We start from the raw sequence: 11,895 nt of genomic DNA, 5'->3' as shown, positions 1-11,895 counted from the left end.
ATATTCGACTGGCCAAAGACAACTTCATGGCATGGCGTACTCAGATCTTGGCCTATCTTAAAGGGCAGGATGCCTATTGCTTTGTGGATGGATCCTCTCTTCCTCCACCAAAGATGATTTCCAATACGAGCAAAGAAGAAGGTGCTCCAGACACCGTTCCCAATCCTGAGTTCCTCACATGGACTCAGAGGGATCAGATGATCCTTAGTATACTCATCTCCACCCTCTCGGACGCCTATGTAGTACATGCCGTGGGGTGTGCAACGGCCTATGATTTATGGACAACTTTAGTCTCCATGTTTGCTTCCCAATCACGTGCTAGGGTGATGCAAATCCACTTTCAATTAGCCACTGCCAAGAAAGGTAACTCCACCATCACAGAATATTTTCAGAAAATCAAGTACATGAGTGACACATTGGCTGCTGCTGGACAGCCACTCAACGATTTTGAAAGCCTCTCCTTCCTACTTGCTGGCTTGGGCCCCGATTATCATACCTTTGTCACCTCAGTCACCACACGGGTTGATCCCATGTCTCTTGAAGAAGTCTATGGCCATCTATTGGCACATGAAGCTCGGCTGGAACAAGAACTCTCATTCATTGATGCCTCACAACCAGCAGCTCACTTTACTGCTCGTGGCTATTTCAATCGTGGCCGTGGGTTCCGTGGCCGTGGATCCTCCTCTAGAGGTCGTGGTGGCTCTCGAGGTCGTGGAACCTTCTCTCCAAACCATGCTCGGGGATCTTTCTACTCCAACAACAGCAATGCTGCCCCACGCCACATTTGTCAGATATGTGGAAAACATGGGCACACAGCTCCTAGGTGTTATTCCAGGTTTGATCAGAATTTCCAGCAAGCTTCTTCATCATCTCCTCAAGCTTATTACTCCTCTCCATCACTGTTCTCGGATGAGGAATGGTACCCAGACACCGGTGCAACCCATCACCTCACCAATGATATGGGAAATCTGAATATTGCATCCGAGGAATACTCTGGATCTGATCAAATCCGTATCGGCAATGGATCAGGTTTGTCTATAACTCATATAGGGTCTGCTACTTTTTCTGTACCAAGTCGTCAATTCCTTCTCAAACAACTTTTGTTAGTTCCCGATATATGCAAAAATTTACTCTCTGTTAGCCAATTTGCTAAAGACAATTGTGTTTTCTTTGAATTCCATTCTGACCACTTTGTTATAAAGGACTCCCGCACAAGGATTCCTCTACATCACGGCCCACTTAACAATGGCCTCTACCAGCTCCACACGTCTCCTGTATCTCCTCCAATAAAACGCGTCATGGTTGGTGAGAAGACCTCGGTTGATCACTGGCATAAGCGCCTAGGACATCCAGCTTTTCGTGTCGTCCGGAGCATTCTATCCAAATTTAGTCTTCCAATTCAATCCAATAAAGCTCGAGTTTTCTGCTCAGCATGCCCGGTTGCCAAGGGCCATCAATTACCTTTTAGTTCCTCTAGTTTGGATGTTTGTAATCCTCTAGATTTAATTTACTCAGATGTTTGGGGACCATCCCCAGTTGTTTCACTTTCTGGCAATAAATATTATGTTTCTTTTATTGATTCTTTCTCTCGTTATACTTGGCTCTTTCCCATTCAAAATAAATCTGATGTCAAAACCGTATTTATCCAATTTCAAAAAATGGTTGAACGTTTACTTAACACTAAAATTAAGCATGTTCAAACCGACTGGGGAGGTGAATATCGTTCACTCACCACCTATTTTCAATCTCTTGGAATCAATCATCGTCTCTCATGTCCCCATACCCACCAACAACAAGGATGCGTTGAGAGAAAACATCGTCATCTCATTGACACCACTCTCGCACTCCTTGTTACTAGTGGAGTACCCAAGTTCTTTTGGGACGAAGCATGTCAAACCTCTTGTTACCTCATAAATAGATTACCTACCCCGGTTCTTAATCATGCTTCTCCTTTTGAAAAACTCTTTTCCAAACAGCCAGATTATACCTTCTTAAAAGTGTTTGGATGTGCATGTTTTCCCCCCCTCCGACCCTACAACTCCAATAAATTTGACTTTCGTTCCAAACCTTGTGTGTTCTTAGGCTATAGCACTCACCACAAGGGTTACCGCTGCTATCACCGTGAATCTGGCCGCATATATATTTCCAGGGATGTTATCTTTCATGAGTCTACATTCCCTTTCTTGGAACAACCTTCAGATCCCTCTCAAGTCTCCACTTCGTCTATCGGATCTGCTCAAATTCCGGTTGTTGTCTCTTCCAGCCCAATCCCATTATGTCAGCCTCCACCTCCTCCTGTGTCACCTATAACACCTTCCCTGGTACAGCCTTCTTCACCTTGTAGCACATCTACTTTTCCAGCAGATTCTATTGAAGTTGTGGACTCTCCTCCTCCACTTGCTGTTCCACGGACACATCACATGGTTACACGTGCTCAAAACAACATCACACAGCCACGACAATTCACGGATGGTCGCATTCGGTACCCCATACCTCATGCTTTACATTCCCAGCTGGACTCTAATCTAGATGAGCCCACATGCTACACCAAGGCTGTTCTAGTTCCAGAATGGAGAAAGGCAATGCAAGAGGAGTTCAATGCGCTTCTACGCAACCAGACATGGACTCTTGTTCCACCTCACAAGGCCAAAAACGTTGTAGGCTGCAAATGGGTATTCAAACTTAAAAGAAAGGCTGATGGCACGGTTGAGAGACATAAAGCTCGTCTTGTGGCAAAGGGCTTTCACCAACAAGCCGGGATTGATTTTGGAGAAACATATAGTCCGGTTGTGAAGCCAACTACTATCCGAACAGTCCTATCCATAGCACATTCAGCTGGCTGGCCTATGAAACAAATAGATATACAGAATGCATTCCTACATGGACACCTAGCCGAAGAGGTTTATATGTGCCAGCCACCAGGTTTCTCTCATTCCTCTTTTCCTAATCATATATGCCGGCTAGACAAAGCAATTTATGGGTTGAAGCAAGCTCCTAGGGCCTGGTTTTCACGGCTGAGCAACAAACTCCTTGACATCGGGTTCACGGCATCAAAGGCAGATTCCTCTCTCTTCACATTCAAGTCGGCTGCCACTACCATCTACATCCTCATTTACGTCGATGATATCATCATCACTGGTTCAAATCAGGTTGCTATTGACGAGTTATTGCAACTACTTCGGGTAGACTTTGCTGTAAAAGATCTTGGGGATCTAAGTTTCTTTCTTGGGATTGAAGTCTTGCATCTAGACAGTGGACTGCTCCTCTCACAACGCAGATATATACTTGACTTGCTGAAACGCACAAAAATGGATGAAGCCAAACCGGTGTCATCGCCGATGTCTTCTTCTAGCTCCCTCTCGGCGTCCAGTGGCGAAGCTATGGATGATCCTTCACTTTACCGAAGTACTGTAGGTTCTCTCCAATACCTATCATTAACACGACCAGATTTGGCTTTCGCAGTCAACAGGGTATGTCAGTTTATGCATCGTCCAACTACTGTACATTGGCAGGCAGTCAAACGAATACTACGGTACCTCAAGCACACAGTGTCCCATGGTCTCTTGCTCAAACACACCTCTTCCTCTCACCTAGAGGCATTCTCAGATGCTGACTGGGCAGGTTGCCCGGATGATCACAAGTCTACAGGCGCCTATTGTGTTTTTCTTGGAGCTAATCTTATCTCATGGAGTTCACGGAAACAGCCAACCGTATCTCGTTCCAGCACTGAAGCCGAGTACAAAGCTGTAGCAAATGCCACTGCAGAGGTTCTATGGGTACAAGCCCTTATTCGAGACTTAGGAATCACTCTCTCTTCCCCACCAAAACTATGGTGTGACAATATTGGAGCCACATACTTATCGGTTAATCCGGTTTTCCATGCAAGAACCAAGCACGTGGAAATAGACTTCCACTTTGTTCGTGACCGAGTGGCAGATAAATCTATCCAGATTCTGTTTTTATCCAGCAAGGACCAAATTGCAGATGTGATGACTAAACCGATTGTAGCTAAGAGATTTCAAACCCTCAGTGCCAAGCTCAACGTGTGTTCTCCCCCGTTAAGCTTGCGGGGGGCTGTTGAAGCACATTCCTATCCGATTACTAGTAGTTTAGGTTTACCTAAACTCTAGAGATAATTATCTAATGTGTTCTGGTTACTAGTAGTTTAGGTCTATCCAAACTCTAGAGATAATTATCCAATGGATAAATATCATAGGAGTTAGGACTCTATCTAAACTCTTGAATAGTTATCCAATGTATTATAGGATAGGAATTAGGAGTTCTATGTAATCTCTTGCTCTTGTAAATCTGTATATATATATAGCATGCAAACCGTGAATTCAATTACGGTGATTTACAAATTCAATCACAAAATTGTGTGCTATTATATTAACCGTGTGTCTCTTGGAAAAATGGTTATGATGCTATGCTTTTGAGAGAAGGGCTTTGTGGATAGCAGTAGTGGATTGTAAATATGGTAGCGTAGGGGTGGGTGGTGTTTTAGTGAGGTTAATTGGTCTTATGAGGTTGGTTTGTGGAAATTTATGAGGAAGGGTTGGGATGAATTCTCACCCCTTAAGGTAGCGTTTACGGAATTATTCAGCTTTGCTCGCTTGAAAGACACTTCTGTGGCAGATCATTTACAGCCTTTTAGTGACTCTCATCAGTTGAAACTTTAATTTTATCATAGCGGTGCAAGATTGAAAGGTGAATGTCTTCACCACATTTTTTTTTCAATTTGTTATATTCCTTCAGACTTAGACAGGGCAAGAAGAATAGGGAATCTTTAGACACCTCCTACTCCACTAGGAGACTGCTTATGCTTGATTGAGTTCTATCTTTTGCCTTTATGGGGGGTTTAAAAGTGAGTCATGCTTAGGCGGGTGGTGGATCTTTTCGCTTGTTGGAGAGGGCAGTATGGCTCTTCTCAAAGGGTAGCAATGTGGCAGATGATCTTGTCTTGCTTAATCTGGTGTATTTGGAGAGAAAGAACTAATTGTAGTTTTGCGGATTGCGAGAGAACGGTGGTGGAACTGAAGATCTTTTTCCTTAGAACCCTATACCACTAGACAACTGCCTTTGAGTGCCTTCATATTACTAGCTTCAATGATTTTCTTGATCTTTTTTCTTTTTCGATTTAGGTCTCTTTTGTATACTTCATGTATACTAAGGTTGTGTCTTTTTGTGATTGACTCCAAAAAACAAAAATTCCCTCTTCCTCTTAAAGTCAACATGCAATACAGAAATGTAATTCCATCGAAGACGGGAGAGCACTCAAGTCATCCAAGTAATGCTAATGGCTCTTCTTGCTTGGTTCTTGATATCAGTAACAAATTCATTACTTTTGATAGTTAAAGATCAAATTCCAGCATAGTTTTTTTTTACTTATACTTTTGAGGTATAGTTTTCAAAACACCTTGGCAACCCACTACATGGCATCACTGTCTACATATTTGATGGCTGAACAGGTGCTGCCATCCAAATTGCAGTTAATCAGTCATATGTTGCATGTGTGGCAGTGTATGATAATCTTGGCTTGCAGCAAAGAAGCGTTGCTCGCTTTGTGTATTGTTAGTCAGCTTGTGTTTGCTGCTGGTTGACATGCGCTCACATTCATGAATTACAAGAAGAGAATAAAGTTTCTTAAGCTATTGTATTAACTATTATGCGTGTATCCTAGACATTCTATGTAAAAGAAAAGGAGAATGATATGATAGTTGGCAGAATGGATAGTGTGGGGAATTATTGATTATGTCTGAAAATGTAAGGAGCATTAGCTTTTACTTATATTTGGGAGCAGATACTACAATACCACAGAATTTTGGACCAGACACTGATTGAACTTGTATTTAACATGTACATGATATAAGTCTATGGTTGGAGAGTGTTGGGGTTCAATTACCTGATTTTGTACATTATCCTTGCAGGGACAGAAATGGCTCAACTTATATGTGGAGGTTGCAGGACATTGCTAATGTATACACGTGGGGCAACAAGCGTGAGATGCTCCTGCTGCCACACAGTGAACCTTGCGCCAGGTACAATATATGTGCTCCTTTGCATTAGGGAAGGTGTAAGTCAACATGTTGTGAAATTGCAAATCTTATTTTGATATTCCAAACCAGTTTAATGCTTGAATCTTGCATTCTGCAATATAGCAAGATGTCTCGAGTCATCATCCTATTCTTTCAGAAAGTAAAGAAGTCTTGCCCATTGCATAGCTAGCAGTTAGTCTAGTGAACAATCAGAGTCTTTACTTTTCTTCTATAGGCACCCTTGGTGTCATTCTTTCTTTGTAATGGTCAAATCTTTAGAGGTCAGTCTGTTAGTACAAAACCCTGAAATCTGCCACCAAACAGTAAACTGCCTTCGGCACCGTCTCATATGCTCGTGAATTTTCTCTGTTTTCATCAGTTTCTTGTATATTCATTTTTTATCATTACATAGGCACAGCACTCATAAATTGTAATAATATCCATTCATAGCACAGCACAGCTTGTTTACTGACTTTTCCTGTTTTGGCTTTTGTGACTGAAAAAGTATCCAGCCAGGTTGCCCATGTCAATTGTGGGAACTGCCGAACAACACTCATGTATCCATATGGAGCTCCATCTGTTAAATGTGCAGTCTGTCATTATGTTACTAACGTTGGTGTGAGTATAATTTAATGCATTTTATCTTACTTAACATTTGATTTTACTTCTTATTCCCCCAGAATTTAGTTCTTCGTAATTTGTTGTCAAAAGTTATAACATACATTCCAATTTGATTCAATGGAGGTTTTGAACTTGCTACTTTATAGTGAGCTCCATATTCCCTCATTTCTCTCTTTTATTTTCAATTTTTGTATTATTTAATCTGAGAAAACCTGTTAAATGGTGTGCTTAATGAGTTCAGCAATTCCATAAATACATATGTCGCACTTGTTTTCTTGCTTATGAGCATAGACACATGCATGCAAATGAGCACAAGCTGTGAATTGTTTTTATGAATCCATGCAAAGGCTAAATTTTGCATTTTATTGATCAAGTGATTGTATGTAAATTCTCTGTATGCTGTGATGCTCTTTCATATTCTTCTCTGTTTAGCGGAACGCATACTTATATACATACCCCCTTACTTTTTTGTCACTATTGCTCTGTAGTTTAGGCGTGTTTCTTTTGTGAGTTCATGGTGAATGTTGGTTCTCTCTCTCTCTCTCTCTCTCTCTCACTTTCTTATATATCTGCAGATTGCCAATCCGAGGGTTCCAATTCCTGTGCATAGACCTAATGGGTCAGCCAACTCTGGAGCAACACCCGCCACTTCAGCTGTAAGTGCTTTTGTCTTCTCTCTCTCTCTCTCTCTCTAACGAGGTTAACCATCAGTAAGCTTTTGAGTTTGCTATTTTTTTTTTCCTGATATGAGAAAACTTAGGTGGTATTGACTTAAATGTTGCCTCATTCTCAGAGCCAAACTGTTGTCGTCGAGAATCCTATGTCTGTTGACGAAAGTGGCAAATTGGTAAGTGCTATAACCTGTTTTTTGTTTTAAATTCCTCCAAACCAAAAAAGAAGCACAACAACAAAGCAAGATTTGCTATGCCCTTTCATTTTTTGTGAGCAAAAAAAGATGTGCTGATAAAGATTCTGAATGTCACAGGTGAGCAATGTTGTTGTTGGAGTCACAACAGACAAAAAGTAATCCAATGAAATACATGAAGTATTGCTGTTATTTTACTTGTAAGAAAAAATCCGAATCCATATTACGAAGTACCATGGAAGATGGAAGTGGAAATTGTTTGTGTATATGTTGGGGATTGCCATGATTGACATTAATCAAATATAAGGATTTTGAGACGTTTTACGCGACATATATTAAGAGGATACAAAGAGTGGAAAGGGCACTGTACAAGTAGTCATTTATGTGATTTTCATAATATACATTCTTTGCTGCATTTAGCTGAGTGATATGCTCATAAGCTATGTATCTTCTTTAAATGCAAAATAATGGATAAACTACTATTTTTTGTGACTTTGTTAAATTTGCTTTAATCTTATAATCTATAACAGTATCTTGAATGGATGACTTCAGAGCTTTTTTTTTTTATGTTTTATGTTGTTTGATGAAGTAGGCTTATCCAAAAACAGAAAAAATAAAAAGTTGGATGGAGTAGGTATGGTTGATATAGGTTATCTAATGATTTCTTATGTTCCTTGAAATTGGTGGTTTGTAATTGGAAGGAAACTCAAAGGATTTTTGAGTAGATCGATGTCAATATGTTGGTCAATTCTTGTCAAAATTTGTCTGCCTTGCACTCCGGGGATATGGTAATTGCCAAAAGCATCAATCAAGTGTAAGAGTGGTGGTAGCGTGGGTTTTTTTAAGTGAGAAATGCTATATGTATTTTCAAGCGTTTACTCTTTGATGTGACGATGAAAATTATCATTGAATTTAAGATTGGTTAATATATATATTTTGCGTCAATAATAATTTTTACTATCATATTAAACACAGAACTTGATTTGATAGTGTTGGAATTGCTCTTTTGAGTGACATGTTAGGATTAATTAATATTATATAATATGCTACTTAGGCTAAAATAGCGGGTGGTTAACCGCTAACTGCTCTAATCGCTAATCGCCTCGCATAGGGTGGTGCGATTAATGGTTTTTGGATTTAAAAAATCACAAATTGTGAGCCCTTTTTGACATTGTTTTGGTGTTTAAATATATAAAAAATGTGTAAAACTTTAGAAACAATGTCGTATGTTGTAGGGTATTACCATATAAACGTTGCCTTGGTTTTTTTAATCGGTTATTCGATTTTATTAATTATCAAAGCAGTTGCGGTTAACAATTTTAGTCAGTAACCGCCTTTTCACACATTGCTACCAAATTTCAATTACAAAGTTATGGTGAATATTCCCCAACATTTTGTTGCAATTCTATTCACCTAAAAAAAAAAAAAAAAAATTATAATTCGTCTTCATGCTGAAAGTAGTAAAAAAAAAAAAAAAGGATTGGAGAATCCTGGTAGGCAAGAGAATGGGGGTAATTGAGTTAGTCTTACAAGCATATATTCCAAACAACCAAATCTCTTACCACAATTAGCGTGGGGCCTTCCTTGGGCTTTAATTTTCCAAACAACCAACACCAAAATCAGTGAGATGGTTAGACAACCCATGGAATTTACAGTTTTGCTTCTCATACTCAAAAAACTGATATCTATTATTGTTATTATTATTCTCTCTCACTCTCTCTCTCTCTCTCTCTCTATATATATATATAGTAAGGCTACCCATCAGGCCATCATCACAAACTCCACATTGTATTTCTCTCAAACCTCAATGGCCCAACAAGATGCAGGAAAAGCAGAGGTTGGTTTCAGCATCTCCAGAGGCGCACAGAGAGGAAAGAAGAAGGGATATTGGCTTCTTTTGTTGCTAAGGTTGGTTGCTTTCATGGCCACCGCATCCGCAACCATCGTGATGGCACTCAACAAACAGACCAACACCTTCGTGGTTGCAACCATTGGCAACACTCCACTCAAAGCCACTCTTACTGCCAAGTTTCAACACACCCCTGCATTCGTGTAAGTTCTCCATCATCACCTCACCAAATCCAAATGTGCCACCATGCATTGCGTAAACAATAATAATTAAAAAAAAAACACAAAAAACAAAAAACAAAAAAATCTTCACCCGAGTTTTTTTTATTATTTTTACAATCATACCATTAAAATTTAAAAAAGTATCAATTTAGAGTAACCATTTTTTAGAAGTTTGTAATGCCAACTCTTTTATCAAAATTCAGCATTAAATCAATCGTGAAATTCTCAAAATACCCTTAAAATTTTGATTTAAGTGAAAACTTCACAAAACCCTTGAACGTCTACGTGTTTGTTTTGATATTACTTATTCAAATGTTTAAAAATTCTTAATTTAAGGTATTCAATTTTCAATTTTTATAATGCCCCTTCTGTCAAGATTTTTCGTTTTCAAAATACCCTATAAAAAATTGTAAAGAATTAGGGGTTGGTCAAGATTTAACAGAATTTGCAAAAATACATACATACGAATGAATCTTTGCAATTTTTTTTTTTTTTTTTTATTATAAAAAAAAATTGGTATTTTGAAAATTGACAATATTTAATAAAAAATCCTAAAATAAAAAAACTTTTTGGTACAGGTTCTTTGTGGTAGCTAATGGTATGGCCAGTCTCCATAGCTTGACGATGATACTTGTAGAGCTTTTTGGGCACAAGATTGATTACAAGGGACTCCGCCTCGCAATCATTGCCATTTTGGACATGGTACTTTTTATTTGTCATTTTATATATTATTATTATTATTATTATTAATCAATTAATTAATTAATTAATTATTTGGTTTGAGGGGCGGCGCAGATGACGGTGGTTCTGGCGTCGGCCGGTGATGGGGCAGCGACGTTCATGGCAGAAGTAGGGAAGAATGGAAATTCTCATGCAAGGTGGAACAAGATATGCGACAAGTTCCATACATTTTGCGACCATGGAACTGGGGCCCTCCTCGCCTCCTTCATTGGCCTCCTCTTCCTTTTGATCATCAACGTCATCTCTATTACCAAACTTCACATCCCCAAATCCACCAATTATGTTGGAGTCCCTTGATTCATCCACTGCTCCTGCGACCACTGGATCCTTTCTCCATTCTCCAATTCTCCATTCTCTACCTACCATTTTGTGTCTACTGTGTTTGCTTAATCTCTACTTTAATGCTATGTCAACCTCGTTTGGTTCACTGGTTGTAATCCAAATTTTAGTTTTTTTTTAAAAAAAAGAACTACCTAATGTTTTATTGAGTCATACGTGGACCACACTTGACAAGGATACACTTGGGTTTAGGCTAAAGAATTCCTGAGTCCAAATTAGATCAAAATCTAATAATAATTATATTAAATTCAGTGATAATTTTAAAAGTTACATTACAGTTAGAAGGGCACGATAAAACAGTAAACAAAATAACCAAATGAGCGAAGAACGATAACTAAGCGAGATGAATATAAGCGATTACCTCGTCTATAGGCTTTTGAAGTTTAAGGATCGAATGTGATGCAAAAATAATGAAAGTTTATAGGTATTAAATGAAGTTTTTATTATTATTTTAGTCTTGTCCCGTAATGCCCCTAAAACTAGCGTTGACCATTTTAGTAGAGTTACTGGCAATTCTTCTAGTCCAGTTAACTGATAATTGTTTGAAGGTCTCGCCCATCGAACAATTACAAAGTAATTGTAACCGAAAATGAAAATAACAAATCTGAGTTAACTAAAATGGATTGATCAATTTAATTTGCAATATCAAGGTAAGTAGTATTCCATACTCTTTACTTACAATCTCTTAAAGCTATTACATGTGCTCTACTACCTACAATGTTTCTTTAATGATTTAAAAGTTATGAGAAATGGTAATAGTGAAATAACAAATGAAAATATATTCAAAATTCAATAATAATTTTATTGCCATGTCACAAAGTAAGTATTTAACTTATGCGGACCGTGATGACTGTAGCATACACATTTGTAACGAATGACGTTAGTGAAAGGAGAGGTAGCCGGAGATGATGCAGAAGAAGCACATGGCTTGTGTGGGTGGAGAGGTTACGGTAGATAAGGGTGAAAAGATAACCGCCTACTAATCGTTAACAGCTTTTAAAGGCAGTTAAGAAAAATCGTTAATTGCGCGGATACGGTTAGCGGTTTTAGGTTTTGAAAAAACTGCTAACTACCTATATATATATATATATATATATATAAATTTAGAAATGATGTCGTACAAATTTAGAAACGATGTCGTATGTAGTAGAAACAACGTCATTTTGTTTTTGTTTTTTTTTTTTTCTTTTCTTTTTAAAATAATTGATAGTTATTAGGATTATT

The 11,895-nt window shown here is 38.6% G+C and overlaps 2 protein-coding genes across 2 annotated transcripts in view; both read left to right on the top strand.

Annotated features, from left to right (window-relative positions):
• LOC132169624 (vacuolar protein sorting-associated protein 2 homolog 2-like) overlaps positions 1–8,067 on the top strand; it is a 29,033-nt gene extending 20,966 nt beyond the window's left edge. Inside the window, exons 13-17 of the mRNA XM_059580629.1 lie at positions 5,928–6,038; positions 6,541–6,653; positions 7,232–7,312; positions 7,450–7,503; positions 7,642–8,067. Coding sequence (XP_059436612.1) covers positions 5,928–6,038; positions 6,541–6,653; positions 7,232–7,312; positions 7,450–7,503; positions 7,642–7,683 — 401 coding nt within the window. The 3' untranslated portion in view covers positions 7,684–8,067. The remainder of the gene's footprint in view (positions 1–5,927; positions 6,039–6,540; positions 6,654–7,231; positions 7,313–7,449; positions 7,504–7,641) is intronic.
• Positions 8,068–9,298: 1,231 nt separating this feature from the next.
• Positions 9,299–10,787, top strand: LOC132172351 (CASP-like protein 1B2). Its single transcript, XM_059583836.1, has 3 exons — positions 9,299–9,573; positions 10,170–10,293; positions 10,387–10,787. Exons 1-3 carry the CDS (start codon positions 9,329–9,331, stop codon positions 10,627–10,629), a joined length of 612 nt encoding a protein of 203 aa, XP_059439819.1. The 5' UTR covers positions 9,299–9,328; the 3' UTR covers positions 10,630–10,787.
• The last annotated feature ends 1,108 nt before the right edge of the window (positions 10,788–11,895 follow it).

Source organism: Corylus avellana, chromosome ca2, assembly GCF_901000735.1.
Source record: "Corylus avellana chromosome ca2, CavTom2PMs-1.0".
Classification (NCBI taxonomy): domain Eukaryota; kingdom Viridiplantae; phylum Streptophyta; class Magnoliopsida; order Fagales; family Betulaceae; genus Corylus; species Corylus avellana.
This window is presented reverse-complemented; position numbering and strand designations above follow the sequence as displayed.

Bases quoted from the DNA above. Each gene is read 5' to 3' on its own strand.
- LOC132172351 (XM_059583836.1), top strand. From the start codon at position 9,329: ATGGCCCAACAAGATGCAGGAAAAGCAGAGGTTGGTTTCAGCATCTCC. The intron at 9,574-10,169 runs GTAAGTTCTCCA...TTTTTGGTACAG, and splicing joins CAACACACCCCTGCATTCGT to GTTCTTTGTGGTAGCTAATG. The intron at 10,294-10,386 runs GTACTTTTTATT...GGGGCGGCGCAG, and splicing joins TCATTGCCATTTTGGACATG to ATGACGGTGGTTCTGGCGTC.